The 17,263-nt window shown below is 30.2% G+C and overlaps 1 protein-coding gene across 8 annotated transcripts in view; it reads left to right on the top strand.

Annotated features, from left to right (window-relative positions):
- The window catches only part of LOC143240167 (host cell factor 1-like), a 100,152-nt gene that overhangs the window by 29,636 nt on the left and 53,253 nt on the right, over positions 1-17,263 (top strand). For 5 of the 8 annotated variants that reach the window (XM_076482153.1, XM_076482151.1, XM_076482155.1 and 2 more), the window contains 8 exons: positions 2,504-2,782; positions 3,697-3,759; positions 6,147-6,268; positions 7,972-8,167; positions 10,282-10,433; positions 10,593-10,649; positions 12,116-12,268; positions 16,549-16,843. In XM_076482153.1, coding sequence (XP_076338268.1) covers positions 2,504-2,782; positions 3,697-3,759; positions 6,147-6,268; positions 7,972-8,167; positions 10,282-10,433; positions 10,593-10,649; positions 12,116-12,268; positions 16,549-16,843 — 1,317 coding nt within the window. The remainder of the gene's footprint in view (positions 1-2,503; positions 2,783-3,696; positions 3,760-6,146; positions 6,269-7,971; positions 8,168-10,281; positions 10,434-10,592; positions 10,650-12,115; positions 12,269-16,548; positions 16,844-17,263) is intronic. The other 3 variants (XM_076482152.1, XM_076482157.1, XM_076482156.1) reach the window with 1 other exon arrangement.

The raw sequence follows: 17,263 nt of genomic DNA, 5'->3' as shown, positions 1-17,263 counted from the left end.
ATGGCATCATTGTCATAAAACTTAAACTGTTTACATGCATAAGTACAAAATGTTTAAGGTATGCAGGGGTATTGCAAAGTTAGTTGACCTATTCTGAGGTCTTTAAACTAATTGACAGAGACCTTTAATATTTGCTAGATGAATTGATGAGACATTTGTGAAAAACAACTATAATGTCATTAACAATTGTTAACAGAAGGTACTGATCATGATGTTTGCATATCCAACATGTTAACAGTATTCAGTGTGACCATTCATATCAGTGCTGTTTTCATTTGTTAGAAGGCATGACACCCATCTGAATATTCAGATGCTATCCAATCTTCAAATGTTGCAATTTACTTGATGCCATATCTTTCAGGTCTGTCAGGGTATTGGGTACATCAAGTAAATCAAAGACTTGAGGTGGTCTCATAGCCAAAAGTCATCAAGTGTGAGATCTGTAGACTGTACTGATCATTTATGTGGAAGGTGTCTGCTAATTGCTCAGTCCCTGAAGGCATGTCCCAGCAGCATCCTGACAGTCTTTGCAATGTTGGGTGGATTCCCATCTTGCATGAAGACTGTTTCATTCAAAACTTTTCTCAGAAGTGTAGGAATGATAACATGTTACAAGGTACATAACAGCTGATTCTCTTTGTTCAGATTTGTTTGTAAGCTTCCCCTAAACCTCATTACTGCATGATTTTCTTGGTTTGTCCTTTTCACATCAATATGACATTAATGTTGCAACAGTTTACTACCCTGACTTTACAAGAACATTTGTAATGTCCAAAGTTAAACTGACAGTGATATATTTCTTATGGAAGTAAAATTTCTGATGTATTTAATGTTGTATTTACGTGCACTATATTGTTTCCTGTGGAAACTTATTTTTATTACTGGAATTGTCTTTCTCATTATCTTGTTACCTTATCTGCCAGGCATTGTAGGTTTCTGATGATCAGTTTCCGAATTATGGATGGTAAAATGGGTCAACTAACTTTATTATAATCCTGATCTTTAAGCTTGATACTTGTGTAATGATATCCAACAGGTAGCCAGAAGTTTTTGCAAAAATGAAACAAAAATGGATAACAAAGGTAAAATAAGCATGCATAAATGGAAAAAAGAAGTAAAAACATTTTTGAAATTATTTTTTGTGCATTTAGCACTAAACAGGTCAAATTCTTAGTTTTTGTTGTGACTTTGCTGATTGCTGTAGCTGATCAAGGATTTCTTACAGTTGCACAAGACAGAAGAATAAACTTGTTTACATGAGGCAATAGCAAGAAGAATATCTTATTGCACTTTCAAGTTGGTCCTGATCTAAATTCATAGGTTACTTCCATTAACCTCTATTCTAAGTGACTTACCAACTTGTATAAGTATCCAAGTCACTCTTTGAGAATTAAACACTCCAAGGAGTAGACCCAAATACATGGTTAAACATATACAAGCTTTTATGAGATGACCTTTGCTGTATCTAACTCTCAAGTAAGTAACAGAATCAGTAAATGTCTTTGGACTTTCCACATCTGGTTTATAAGGATGTCATTAAGTATAAAAGGACACTTACACAAAATTACAGGAAAGTTACCTGTATTTGCTTAACTATAAATATACTCAAAATTAGTTATGGATGGGTGAAATTAACCATTGTTTCAACTGTGGCATGGTTAACTTCTTAAACCAAAGCAGACAGTGTTTACTGAAAGTCCAGATTTACCCATCACAGTGACTGCATCCAATAACATCTGTGTTTCTTTGGCTGAAAACTAATCCAAACCATGTTATTTTCCACTTTTTATAAGCAGACTAGAAATTTTATAAGGTATGGTAATAATTATTAGGACATCGCTAAAATAATTTCGACAAAACACGCAAGGTATGGGTTTAAAAAGCTAAAACATTATAGCATCCAGTAAAGAACCAGGGTATTTAATGATATTCTTTATTTTCAGTTTATTATATTTCTCTTATAGATGTTATAACTTTTTTGAACTGATCATGTTTTGTTGATTTAGTTTTCTTCATTTGTTATCAGAAGAAACTAGCATTTTTAAGTAAAAGGATTTTTGCTCCAAAGCCTTATTACACATTCTTGTTCAAATACTGGAGGATTTTTTAAATTTTGGATGTTTACTTCAAATCTGTCCATAGTTATTACTTCTGTTCTTAACATATTTGTCATTTCAAGCTAAAATCTTATGGCAATTGATTAAATAAAAAAAAAAAAAAGTGTATGTTGCTCTGGACTTTATTGTTCTTAATGACTACCTCTGGTACGCGTTTAATTTAAGTTATACCCATCTTCATCCTGTATCTTGTGTGTAGTTATTGACTACCTTTGGTATGCATTTTGTTTAGGTTATGCCAGTCTTCATCCTGTGTGTTGTGTGTGGTTCTTCATCATCAATCATGTGTATAAAGTTGTAAGGGTGGGAGCTAGAGAATTAAAGAGTATTAAAATAAATATTAACCTCTATAAATAATTTTACGGATTTGTTTTTTATTTAAACAGCAGATGCATATTTACTTCAACTTCAAAAGTATGACATGCCACCAGTTACTAGTGTCTCAGCAGCTGCTGTGGGTCAGGCAACCACCACCCAATCTGCTCATCCATTTTCTGCTGTGTCTACAACTCCATCCTCTCAGCTGTCACCATCTACACCTACAACTCCAACCACACCTGTCAGGAGCCAGTTACTGTCTTCTAGTGTGGCAGTTTCACCACAAAAAATACCAGTGCAAACAGTAGCTCCACAGCATTCCCCCAGTGTCCAGAGTCGTTCAACGGGTAGGGTGCATTTTTCACACACTTTATTACAGTGACATTTTACAACTTTTCATAATTAGACTTGCTTTGATCAATTGTAAATAAAGATTTTTTGAGCAAAGAATAAAACAATTTTTTGTTCATACTGTACATTTTTCTGTATGACATTTTTAGTTACAATCTAGTAAGTAAAGAATGCAGTCTTTTACAACAGTTTTAATTCAAATGAACATGTAATAATTGAAGAAATTCTTGAGTATCGATACACTTTTTTTAACTATATAAGATATTTAGAAAATATTTTAATACAATTTCATATTTTGTTCTAATTTTTATATCATTTATGATATGACACTGTGTCTTGTAGGTTTCTTTTTAAATGTAGCCCTCATCAGTACATTTCAGTGGGAATATAAGTAAATCAAATATACAAGTTGACATTACAAACACTATTCCCCCTAACTTTTTTCTGAAGATAAGTTGCATAATGCTTATATTAGAGTGCTATTAAAAATCTAGATGTTTTTATAGATTTTGTAACATTTCTGGGAGACTTGGAAACTATGTGAATTAAGTGAAAAAACTTCTCATAATTCTGTTGTAGGCATTAATATTTAAACAGATAAATGATACTATAGGATGTGCATGTGCAGAATAAAATATATAAAAAAATAATGTTAAGAATAAAAAATTAAAATTCCCAAGTTACTGTTTCTGTATTAATATTTTGATAGTTATTTTAGAGAAACATTTTAAATATTAAATTGGTTTGATACAAAATATTATGAATCTATTTTTATTCATACTTCTTTCTTCGGCACCCAAAATTTAGACATGGTTATAAAACCTGTTTTACATTTATTATTGACAGCTCTTGTTTTGTTCTGATATTTTTAATCATTTACTTGATACATCATATTACTTAATCTCTTTAGTAGCAGTCACGCATCCATCTGTTTGTCTTCCAGTTACTTCTACAGCAGTTCCAGTTGTTCGAGGTGGGTTTTTAAATGTATACACTTGTGATATAGTTTGCTCACTGCTTTACTCAAAAATGTTGTGAAAAATTTGCATACACTTTCTGTAGCTACTCTATTAACCATTTGTAGACAAGCTCATCAGTTGAACCAGTGTTGTATCTGTGAAGCTATTTATTTTAGTGTTTGCTACAATTCTGAATTTACTGTATCTTCATGAAATGTGGCAAGCTTTTATTTGACATTGTTAAACTGTTGTATACAAAAATGTCAGGCACTTTTAAATTATTTGTACTGAAGATTTGTCTGTGTAGTCCCAGTCAGTCTGAGTGAAGGGGGTTTCATTCATGCAAATAATAAAAAATATTTTCTTTCATCTTAAATTTTTATATTTAAACAGATAAATGATACTATAGGATGTGCATGTGCAGAATAAAATAGATAACAAATAATGTTAAGAATCTCCTAAATGAATATCAAAAGCTATTTGTTTGTTTTTTGTAAGATTGTATTTTATCTGTTATTTTATCAATCCTAATACTAGCTGTAGTGAAATAAGTTTAAAAATATGAAATGAATAGTATCAGTTATTTTTCCTTGCACTAACTGCAGTAATGATTAGAAAGTTTTAAAGTACTTGTGTCATTATAGTTTCAACTGTTAATGTTTTCACATCTGTTTACCTGCACTTTTGTGGTTTTTTTACTGTATTAAAAGACAGTAAATCACAACAGAACTCATTAGTTATTTTCAATAGAGCTGATGTTGGTAACATGTGATTGTGAGATGTAGTGATATGCTCAGTCAAGCATGTGAAATTTTAGTTTTTTTATTTTACTGACATTTTTATGATAAGTTGAAGATTCTGATTTTTAACATTTTATTTAAAAATTAATAACAATAAAATATGCATATAAACATGTTTCACTGCATTCTCAAGCTTTTTTTAGTTCTAGTTCAAACTGAAGGGTATTTTCCACAAGACTTGTTGACTTTCCCAAAGTTATTTTGAACAAAAAATGTATCAGTTACTGAAATAAAATACCCAAAACTGTTCCAACTAATCCAGTTTTCTAAGTAAGATATAAATAGGTTGAACAAAGTTCTTTAGCATTTAAAGCAGAAAAATGATGTCCACAGAAAAACAGTTTTTCTTGCTAATGCTTTATGGTAGGAAAATTAAACAATGGCTTGTAAGTAAGGTTTCAGTAGAGTAGAACATTCCCTTCCTATCGGTGAGTTTTACTGGTTATTTGTTATCTTGGCAAATAAAAAAGGCAGAAGATTCAAATGTTAGATTCTTGCTTGTTATCATGTTTAGTTTTTTTTTTTAATTGGTTATAAACTATTGCAGCTTATTTTGTATGCTTAGGAAATTCTGGATTAGATAAATCAGAGCTCAGTGATGTTGAGAAAACCCACTTGTAGAGAAATATATATGCAAAAACGGCTCGTTTGGGTTGAGAAAATATTTTACGTAGAAGAGAGAACAACCTTTCAACCGTCTTCGGTCATCGTCATCTTCTGCCTATATTAAATATAATAAAATAAAATTATATATTCAAACATATAACACTGCCCTCAACATTCTGACACTCAGTTACACAACCCCTTCCAAACATGTTGTCAGCTTCCAGTCAGATACCTCTTTCTTTTTTTGTGAACTTGACGATGACCGAAGAAGGTCGAAACGTTGTTCGCTCTTCTATGTAAAATATTTTCTAAACCCAAACGAGCTGTGTTTGCATATATAAATCAGAGCTCAGTTGTATCCACATAATAGAAAAATGAAGACTGAGAGTTCTAGATTTTTTTTTTTGAAATAACAAAGTTAAAATATTTTAAATTTGAAGTATAAACTACATTTTCATGGCATGTTTATCAACACACATTGACAATAAAGTTGGTAAAGCCAATTTTGAATGTAATACTGTAAAAGATCATGGCATAGAATTTTCTTATGGGATGAACCTGGGAGGCTCAAATCGAAACTGTCCCATCCATGCCACACTCAAGGTTGTAGGGTGACAATACATTTTTAAATTTGCCAGTTAGAAGCACATGTATGTAGCTTTTGTTGAATAATGAATAAATAGAAACGTTTAGAACAGTTGCACATATCCATAGTTTGTGTGGGTGATTTTAACTGCTAGTGGCTTATTACTTGTATTGAAATACATTTTGAAATACTAAATCTGTATTCTTGTTTGTGTTTTAAAAGTTGTGTTGTGTTATTCTGTTATGCTGATAGTCACTAATAACTAATTTATCTGAAACCCATTACAAGTATTTACATTTTTATTTTGTTTGATTAAAGAAAGACAAATTAATTTGAAAACATAAAGGTTGTGATATTCACATGGTTAACATAATTGCCACTTTCCTAAGTATTTTAACTTTTCATGCAGGAGGTACAATGACAGTGGTTCATACAAAAGCATCTGGTGCAGTAGGAACACAACAGATTCGATTAGTAACAGCAGGTTCTAGTGGAACACAGGTTATCAGGAAGGTTGCTGCTGTTAACCCAGTAAGATGATTAGTTCACTACTGTACTTTCTGTAAAGAACTCATAAATTGAAAACTGCTTGTTCTAAACTTCAAAAAGATGAAGTGATTTTTAATGAAATGTGTTGTCTGTTAATATGTTGTAACTACTACAAGTGACTTTTGGTTTCAGATCTCAAGTTATTGAGAAAATTAGCATAACTCATTTAAAATTGAGAAAAAGCTTCTTAAAGTATAAATTATTATTTCTTAGCTTATGAGACTTGAGCTAATTAAACTAATTGTTTGTATTTTTTGTGTTTTAACTTGTAGTCATTGTAGAACAAAAGAGTATAATTTATATGTATTTCCTAATTTTTTTATGATGGTTATGAGGTTGATCAAATTGGCACTCCACAAAGTTAGAGTAGAGAAAAAACAAAAAACAAAATAAAGTATTACTGAAAACAAATGTTTGAAATGTATTTAGGAAGTTTCAGATTTACACAAATAATATTTGAGATTTTTTGAACGAAGAATATCTTTTGTAATCTTAACATGAAATAACTTTGCACTCAGACTAGTAACAAAACAGACTTGACATTTTCACAAACAAATCTTTAGAAAAATACTTCACTAAAAATTTGATTTATTGTGTACAAAAATACTTGTAACCTTTACTAAATGTCTTCCACATTTTACAAAGACATGTATTGTCTCAAAAGTTGTACTATAAATACATAACCTGTGCAAATGTGTATTCAAACTTGTGTTTGTTATACCAATCCTGTTGTGAAAGGGTTAACTAGATAAAATATGTTTACATTAATAATATTGTGTTGGTTGAGATAGTATAAAGTCTTTAGAATTGAAAAGTATACATGAAAAGTCATTAAAGCTTATGTTTCTATTAGAAATTACATGTGATCTATTTCTATCAAGTGTATGTTTATGAAAAGTAAGCATGTTTAATTTATTAGATCAAGCATTATCATTTTCCTTGCATCTTTTAGTACAAAGCATAATGATGATTTTATTAAGTATTTATTTACTAAAACTTGGGAAGTATTCTGAAACATACTCTTCCAATGCATTTTATTAAACTTTTTAGTCTTTTTTTTTTTTACATATACTTTGTGTAAATTAAAAAATATTCCCAAGTCTCATACTGCAATTGTATTAAAAAAGTCAGTCAATTATTTTCAGCAAACTATATTCAAAGTCTGTCAAGCTGGTTATTAAATTTTTATTGAACAAATCTGAAGAACGGAGAGTGTCTCGGGTACATCTTGAACTCCAAGAAGGAGACATCTGTGTGATATTAGAGTGAGAAAATGCTTAAGAGAGTATCCAGTATGGAGTTCTTAGTAATTGCATGGTTCACGAAGCAGAATTCAATACCTGCTGCCAACCCTGCTCGTTAGATTTTTAGGTTTTTCACAGAGGTAGAGAAAATGCTGTAGAACACAAAAATCTAAGAGGTCACATTACTAGAGCAAGAGCTTTATCTTCCTCAACTTAGTTTACTGTCATATTTTTAAATTAAATAAAAGTAGTATGATGTTTATGTTTTATCGGTATTTTGATGATCAGAATAGTTTATGGGTCCAGCTGAAATTTGTAAAGCAGAACTGTTTCACATTTTTTTTATTTTTACATTTCTGATAATCTATTCATTTGTAATGTAATTTTAAGTGCATGGTATGCATGTTTAAACCAAACACATGTATATATTTTTTTATGTAGGTAACAACAACAAAGACAACAGCAGTAGTAACCAGCATGAGTGGGATGGCAGCACTAGCTGCAGCTGCAGCAGCAACGCAGAAAATTACCATGACAATGACACAAACAACCCCAACATCTAGTAACATCAGGGTAGTGTCTCCATCTGTTCTAACTCCACAAGGAGTAAGGATTAATCATCCTGTTTCTGTCCAAGGTCAGATTCTTTAAGCATATCTTATTTAAATATTGAAGTATAGTAATATTAATTTTATTCTCTGTGATTTAGAAGTTATATTTTGTATAGTCAAAAGTAGACCAGAATGTTAGTTTTTTTTGTTTCTGTTGGAAATTTGGCAGAAGATGTTCATGTAGTGTATCACATAATTGTATTCTAGAAGTAAAGGTGTTTTGATAAACATATCTACCTTTTAACCACTGAATTGCAATTTCTTTAGCTGATTTTTGTTACAGGGCATTCTTTGGGATTTCATGGATATGTTTTGTAGTGTTTTACAATTTAAAATAGAAAATATGAAAAAAAAAGACTTTAAACCTAACTTCTATTTATACAAATGTAGTGCATTAAGTGACAAAATACATCAGGTTTGTGAACATGTTTTCATGTTATTGTAAAATGCAATGTGATTACTAGAGAACATTAAATGAGAAAGTAACTGATTTTGTTAATCATAGAATAAACATATTTTCCATGTCATTGACATTTGTAAAACTTGACAGAGCAATTAATAGCAGATTAAGAGTCAAAAGCAGCACTCTTTTAATGATTATAATGAGCTATGAAAGTGACTTACCTTATATAGTGTAATCATGAAACTATACATATGCAACTCTGAATTTACTAAGTGTATTTAGATGAAATTTGGTAGGTTTTTATTAAAAAATCTGATTTTTTTGTGTATTGTATTTTTCAGTTGGTTATAGGTGATTATATTAACAAATGTTGAAAAGTATTATTGACATTTTATGAAAAACAGTATATAATTCGGAGGGTGTAGCATGTGGGTTTGAATTTTTGTGTGTGTAAATCAAGGTGATTGGAAGCTATACAGTTAGATCATGTCTTAACAGTTTCTATACTACAGGGTGTTCAGAAAGTCACTGTGCACTTGTATATTTATTAACAGAAAAAACTTCATAGTGACTTTCCGAACACCCTGTATAAGTTTGTAATTTGTATGAAAACTGGGAACCTGAAATAGTGATGTGAAGTATATTTATATTAGCCAATTCAAAGAGAGAGTGTCACATGATATAGAGAAGTGAATATTAAGAATGTATTTAAGTATAGACTTCTGAACTCAAGAAATTGGAACTTTACATAATTTTAAAACTTGATATATTAACTGTTTTAATGTGAAGTTTACTAACACATGTTGATAATTAAGTAGCTTAATTAAGTTTTAAATGTAACTCTGTAAAAAGTTCATGTACCTTCAGAGGGTTAAAACAGTAGAAAGATACATGTCATGAAAAGTGGAAATTTACAACTTGTGATAAAATTGAATAAAGTATTGGTTTAATTTGAACAGAATGAGATAAACCACATACAGATTTATTAGCAGTGGTTTTTTTTTATTGTTTAAAGTCTAGTCTCTCTCTATTTCTCTTGGTTGTAGAATGGATACCACTAAAAAGAAAAGAAAATTAAATATAACACTAACTATTGAAATTAACAAAGGTACTGCTGTTGAATGTTGCATATACTCCAACAGCATCATTGTGGTGGTGGGACAGCAAGCACATGTATCATTCTCTGATACAATGGCATTAATAAGGGAAAAAATTATCTATGAAAACTTTGTAAAAAGAAATGAAAAAAAAACAGGTTCTCTTGGGCATACCAAAAAACACCTCATTTGAAAGTTACTTTTTTTGTTGTGTGCAGTCAAAACATGTAGATACAACTTGCTTTATAACATGTTTTCTGGAAATTTACTTTTAATGTTTTTTGTTTCTCTGCTTCTGGAAGTATAGGGCATGTCGGAGTAAAAACCTGAACTTTATGAAAGTATTCTTTAACAATAAGAAATGGTGAAGAGCAATTTTAGTTTAACTCGTTAGATTAATAAAGAAATTGATATCTTTTGTGAATTATTTTTATTTATTGTTGCAGTTTTTATAAGCCTAACTAATTTTATTATCTCTAAACGTACATATATCACTTTTTGAAGGTTCACAAAAATTAGTTTATCATTTGATTTATATGCCACATGATTCTAATTCTTCACTGAAGTGATTCTCCCTAAACCATCTAAAACATTTTGTTTTGTTTCATTTCATGTATGTTGATTCATAAATGTCGAGTAGGTACACGCCCTGCAAACTCTGCAACTGTTTTAAAGACAGCAGGTGGTACTCCTGGCAAACAGATTATCACAGTTCATAAAGCAGGACCTACATCTAGCCAACCTCAGATAGTAACTCTAGTAAAAACAACCCAAGGAGTTACTGTGGCAGCTGTAAGTTTATGAATTCCATACATGTTAATTATTATCATATCTTTAGCATAAAAATTGTAACAAGCTAGACAGCAGAATTCATTATGATGTTTGGTTCTGTAAAGAAAAATGTTTAAATTACTTTACTTCACAACAAAATTTCATTTCTTCTTAATTTAGATGCCAAAAGTAAGCTTAGTTCAAGGAAAGACAGGCACTATTCAAGGACATCTGCAGGTGAGGAAGTTATAGCTGATAAAATATTTGATTTAGATTTAACTAAACGCACACTATTCAATACATAAATCAAGAAATTAATTAAGAAATGTAAGCAAGACTGAAATGGTGGTTACTGTGCATCCTTTGACGATCTACATGCAGTTACCAAATTTACATGAAAATGTGAAGATTGTGGAAGTTTGAACAATATGAATTCTTTATTGAAGAAAACTAAAAGTTGGCTTACAATTAGTGTAGACTAGTGCTTAGTAATAAAGCAACAAAAGAAAAGGATAATAGACTATAGTTAAAGGTTAAGTAAATTTAACTTTTATAACTAGCAAAATGGAGGTATAAAGGATGAAAACAAGGATGAAACTTCTTCAGAAACTGTGACCCCTTCAGGGGTGCTCATCTTCAAAAGATCAGGTATAACCTCCTTTGAAAATTGACAGAATTTGTAATTACATGGCACATTCTCTCTGCAGATGACTAATCAGAAAATAGGTACTGACATGTAGGAGTATGTCTGTTTCACGTAGCAGTAACTAAGGCATAAATGAGACAAGTTGAAACAGGATACAGTGGAACAATCCTATGAAGTAATGTTACTTGACCTTCAGCTCTTTTTATGAACAGCCAAAGAACCTCCAAATAAAATGTCCTTTAAAGAACTTTATTCTCAGCAGCTAAAATAAATATAGGTGACATACTATCTAGCAAAAGACTTGTGCTCTGCCTGTGACCTCAGGCAAAATTTTGGACAGTATATGAACATCTTTAGCATGTTCCGTATATATAACGGTTTAGAAAAATTCCAAAACTTATTGATGTAGAGTGTATACTATGGAAGTGTAATATCTGTATCAATTGTATACTTCAATAATAATGATGACATATTCTTTAAATCCTGTGCATTGTGGTGGCTAAAAGTATAGACCATTCAAAACACTATGCATGTAATGTACACTTCATCACTATATGAAGTCTAGGCTTGTTATTTTGATTAACACTTGCCTAGGGTTACTGATGAGAGCTGAAATTCCCCAAAGACGGTGTAATGTGAATGGTGAATTAAATGATTTAGTTTTAATGTCTTGAACAGAGCCAAAACACAGTCGGCAATGTAGAAAATACACTAAAAATAAAAAAGGCTTTTAATTTTTTCACAATTATTTTGTGAATGATGTATTTCAAAATAGTTAAAAATATATTAAAAACATTTTGTAGTAGGTTTAATTGGTATTGTATTTAAGAGAGAAATAGATAAAAAGATCATCGCAAAGCTAGACCAAGTTGCAGAACTAAATAGTGTTTGGATGTATGTAAACTTCAATTCTTGTTTGTTTGAAAGGCTAGTAAGTGATTCATTAAAGAATAAATTTTGTATTGGGAATAATTAAACTTAGAAACTATACTTTCAGTGCCTAAAAAACATGGTGAAAATAGCAGTAACAATGATAATTGAACATTATTTCATTTAGTCAAAGACAAGCATTCCTCAAGGAGCTACTATTGTGAAGCTTGTAACAACACAAGGTGGAAATATTGTTGGCAAGTCAGGAACTGCAATAATCACTACACAAGCTGGTGCCACCCAGCCTACAATTCTTGGAATATCATCAATTTCACCACAGGTGCATTTATTTCCCTTTTTTTTTTAATTTTGGAAGAATTATGATAAACTTTCTTGTTAAAAACCATGTTTGATAAACCTGAATAACCTATTTATGAAATGTTTAGGATAGATACTGATTTTTTTTCTTTTACTTATGATGAGTGAAATTATTTTTAGTATTTTAACAAAGTTGAATAGCATTTAATTTAAATATAACTTGATAAAGATTATACATTAATGTATCTCAGGATGATTGGTATAGGTATTAACTCTACTGATAAAGCAGTGAACCACATTTGACCTTCTTAGGTCATCTTGAGGTTAACAAAGGTACTTGTTTTTTTTCTGTCAACTCACTGATAAAATTTAAGCCTACTTTTATGAAATGATGGTACTTTGTACATTTATTTATATCAGACATGCACTTAAAAAAACGTGTTAAAAAGCAAACAATGTCCTACTACTATAATAATTTAATTGGCTTTCTAACTAAGAAATAAGTGCCTTCAATTAATTCTCTTAATCACTGGATCAAAACTTGGTAATAGCAACTTTAAATCTGTAGGCAAAATAACTAAAAAATCTTTAAGCATAGCATTGTATGCCATTTCATGAATTAAATCTTTGATTTTCTGTTGGTTGTAAATGATGAAATAGAAAAATGGCAGAAAGAATTATCAGTAAATTGTGAAAAAGATGTTGTAGAAGCAGGTCTGGCTTTTTAGTTTATATTTCTGTAAACAAAGAATATTGAAGGCTATAAAAAAAAAAATCTATGCTTACTTAGTAGCTTCTGTACTATAATGAGTAACCTGTGTTAAACTCTGAACATCATAGTTGGAGGAAGCACATGCCACAATACAGACAAGGGGAGAAGACTGAGAATTTAAGTTTCTTTTTGAAATTAAGAAATTAAAGCTTGCATTTTAAAATTTGAATTAACCACTAAGTTGTCAGGTTTATTCATATACATTAAAGTAGTTTAGTTAAATTTCAAATTTAACCATTTGTTTTTAATTTTATTACTTTACAATTATTTTTAACTCTTTCACTATGGGTTTCATTCAAAATATAATTATTATACTGATTTATTTCAATTTTACAAATAAACTTTGCATCACAGTGTGATTAATAAATCAACTCTTGATATTATACAAGTTTTGATTTTTAATCTTAGAAAAGAAATATTTAAATAAATCTTCAATATCTCCTTATACAAAAAATGCAGTATTTGTTCTCTAGATATTGCCCATTCTCTAATATATTTACAACTCCTCTCAGAAGTATGGTATTTAGTGGAAATTACTCATTAAAATATACATATTACTAAAGTAAAGTGTAATTCTTACAACACTTAATCTTCTTTGTTTCCAGAAACATAAACCACAAAGTCTTATCCTTTTGCCATTCCTACCTGTCACATCCTCTCTGATGAATTCTTTGACATTTTATATCATTTATAACCAATAGAAAGACCGTATTGAGTGACATTGTTTTCAGGACAGAGTACTGTCTGTTTCCTTTTTAGTTTAAAAGTTTCTCTTGTGATGTTCCAATTGAGAAGCTTAGGGAAATATTTTAAGGCTCTTATGATACAATTAGAAAGCTTGAGTTGTAATAGTTTCACGATTTCATCTGCTTTGCATGTCATTATATTGTATTCATTGGTGGATTAATTAAGTAAATTCATTAAGTCTACTAATAACATCAGTATAGAAAAAAGTTTACTTAAATATTATTGGTAACCAATAGTGAAAAAACAGGTATAAAAATTTTATTGTTTAATTTTAAAGTAAATAAAATTAAAAAAAATTAACTTGTTAGGTTATGTAAGGTTAGATTAGGTAAGATGAAAAATAATAATTCTCCACAGGGTATGGTATGCTTGTAAGTAGCTCTGGTCTTATGTTACTCAATATAATAACGTGTTTGCTGAGTGGTTTACAGTTTGTATTGCAGAATTATTAAACATGTTCAAAGGGCAATAAAAGTATAAAAATAAATATAAACAGGTGTATACAGCTACAAGCCTTAAACTATTTAGGATAAACAAGAGTAGTTTTCTGTTACAATTTGCATTTGTTCTTGAAGGGGGGAAAGGGTAGTTTATATTCATTTTGTACCTTTTTTTTTATGGTTATTATAAGATCAGTTAAATAGACCCGAGTTTATATAGAATTAAGGTAGAGAATATAACAGACAAAATATAAATTTTTAAATGGAAAGTAAGTTTGGCACTTGTCTAAGAAGTTTTATAAATTACACAAATGTAGTTTGAAAATTTTTATAAGATCAGTACTTTTAATATTTTACATGAAAATAACTTTGCATTTGGAGCAGTTAACATTCTGACTCCATGTATTGAAGAACAAATCATTAATAAAAGAGACTTACCTCAAAAAATCATTTCTTCTTTTTTGTGCACAAAGGACTTGTGATGTTTACTGAAAGCTTGTTAGATTTTGGTATCATGTACACACCATATTGAAAGCTAATATAGAAACTGGGGTTAAAAGGTCAATGTTATCCAACACCCCTGTTTGGAAAAGAGTTAAACCTTATAAGTATGTGGCAGGCAGCTCACAACAGTGGGATAACGCAGCGTAAACAACCAGTGAGATCACAATCATGCTGCAGTTAGTTTCAGCTGGTGTTATGATTTTTTTTTTCATAATGTTACATTTTAGTTACTTTTGTTTAAAATATATAAAAGAATGAAGGAAAAATATACATGAAAAAGAAATTTTGGACTTTCATTAGAGTTTAAGCCTGTACCTGTAATCTCTACTTAAGAAAATACTTCAAATATATATTTTATAACACATACAAATACATCACCCAGTCAAGTAGAATATTTCCAAACTACTGTAATTTAACTGACTTTCTAATTAAGCTATAAATAGGTTAAAAATTCCATTACTTGCTAGGGCAGAAAAACAGTTTCTAACCATGAAACTGGGATTAAATTTTTATGGATTTTGAAATTAAACATTTGTATAATAAATCTTGTAAAGAAAGAAATGCTCTTTGTATTTATTATATGTTATTCTATAGCATTGGCAGAGAGAATTAACATTTTTTGAAAGACAGAATGACATGGGAGAGGTGTGTCATGTAACTTAAAGAAGGCTAGAGATTTAAGATTTTTCTGGCTTGGCAGTGTCTACATGTATGTGCCTGTAATTAGTTGGACACTTTGTAATAATTGATAATTCATTTAAGTATTTTCTTTTGAAATTCAGAGATTAAAATTTGGCTATATTATAAAAGTTTTAATTATTACTATGTTTTGATGGCAGGATTATTAATATATATTGAAGTTTTTAAATTTAACTTTTGAATATAATGTAATGACATTCACATCTTTACCTTTTCCTGTGCTTAGAACTAAGTAACAGTAGATTTACATATAGAGTACCTCTTACACCTGCAGTTTTTAATTGTAGTAACACAGTATACTGTATAGTGTATAGTATAGGGTATACATGTGTAATTTGTTCAAGAACCAACATGTAAGCTAAGAATAAGCTCACCCTTTCAACTGTGGGGTTATTATATTCATTGGTAAAAGAGTAGCCAAAGAGTTGGCAGTGGGTGGTGATGACTAGTTGCCTTTTCTCCACTCTTACACTGCTAAATTAGGGATGGCTGGTGCAGATAGCCCTTGGGTAGCTTTGCATGAAATTCAAAACAAACCAAACCCTCTGGTCTTAGTGCTACATTAGGGATAGCTAGTGTAGATAGCCCTCATATAACTATGCATGAAAATACAAGAAACAAATGAAGAAAGGTTAAAAAATTATGGAACATACTTTATTAAAACAATTCTTACTATCTGTCATTTTATCCTGTTTAATTTGTTGATATCATGTTTTAGTAACTGTTGTTTAGTTATAAATCGTGGTATAAGTCCGGTTCAATGTTGATAGGCCTGTAATAATGCTGTCTATCTTATTTAAAATTTGTGCACGTCTTTGCTATGTACAGTACATATTTTTAAAAATAATCTATTTTTTCTTTTTAGTATTTTTTAGTTGTGTCTTTTGAATGAAGTATTTTGTGAATGAGTAAGTTATATTAATTTTAAAGAATTTTTCTGTCTGTTTTCTGTGGGTGTTTAGGAACAAAGCTTTGAAATTAAAATTTAAGTTATGCATGTTTAATTTTTGGATTATCTTTTTATTTCTAACATTAGATTTATAGTACTACTCAAAAATTAAGATATCTTTTGTATCAAATCCACTGACAATACATTTCAGTAAGTGCTTGGGTCTCACTGTATTTTGTTTCTATTTTTAGGGAACTATTCAGACACAAAAAATGTTAAACACAATTGTTCGCACACTGCCATCAAACGTCCTCTCTGTTGCCAAACCTGGGAGTGCAACAGTATTAGGTTCAACTACAACGGGTAATGTACCAAAGCAAACAATAGTCATTGCAGCACCTAAAGGAAGTCAACCAGGTACAACAGCAAAGATATTGACTACTCTCCCAAAACTGTCTTCACCTTCCTCTCAGATCATTGTAGTTACTACTCATCCTCAGTCAAAAATGGTAATGTCTGGGGCTGCTACTGTTGAGGCAGGAAAAGGTATGAGTAAACTTGTTTTACTTTGACACAAATTATAATTTCCTTTTGAAGTACAGAGATGTATCTAAGAGTAACTTGTATCCATAATAGACTGGCAAGTGTTTTTATATGCTTGCTGTTTTCTATTCCAAACTTGATTTTTGTTTTGTTTATTTCATGCATGTTTCCTATCCTTTATAATTTGAACAATGTAACTATAGTTATGAGAGTGTAGGATTTTGTATTTGTTATTAGATATTTTAATACTGTGTCTATTAAAGATCATTTTAAACTTTCATACATGCATATTGGGAATAGTGCCATACAATAGTCCCATATTAGTCCCACAAATAATGAAACAAGATGTTTGATGTGGCACTCAAATTGAAATATTTGGAAGCTGTTGTCAGTTGTGCTCATCGTCTCAGCTGTAGTAGCATT

This window comes from Tachypleus tridentatus, chromosome 13, assembly GCF_004210375.1.
Source record: "Tachypleus tridentatus isolate NWPU-2018 chromosome 13, ASM421037v1, whole genome shotgun sequence".
Lineage (NCBI taxonomy): Eukaryota > Metazoa > Arthropoda > Merostomata > Xiphosura > Limulidae > Tachypleus > Tachypleus tridentatus.
Note: the sequence above shows the minus strand (reverse complement) of the source record. Positions and strands in the feature narration are given on the sequence as shown.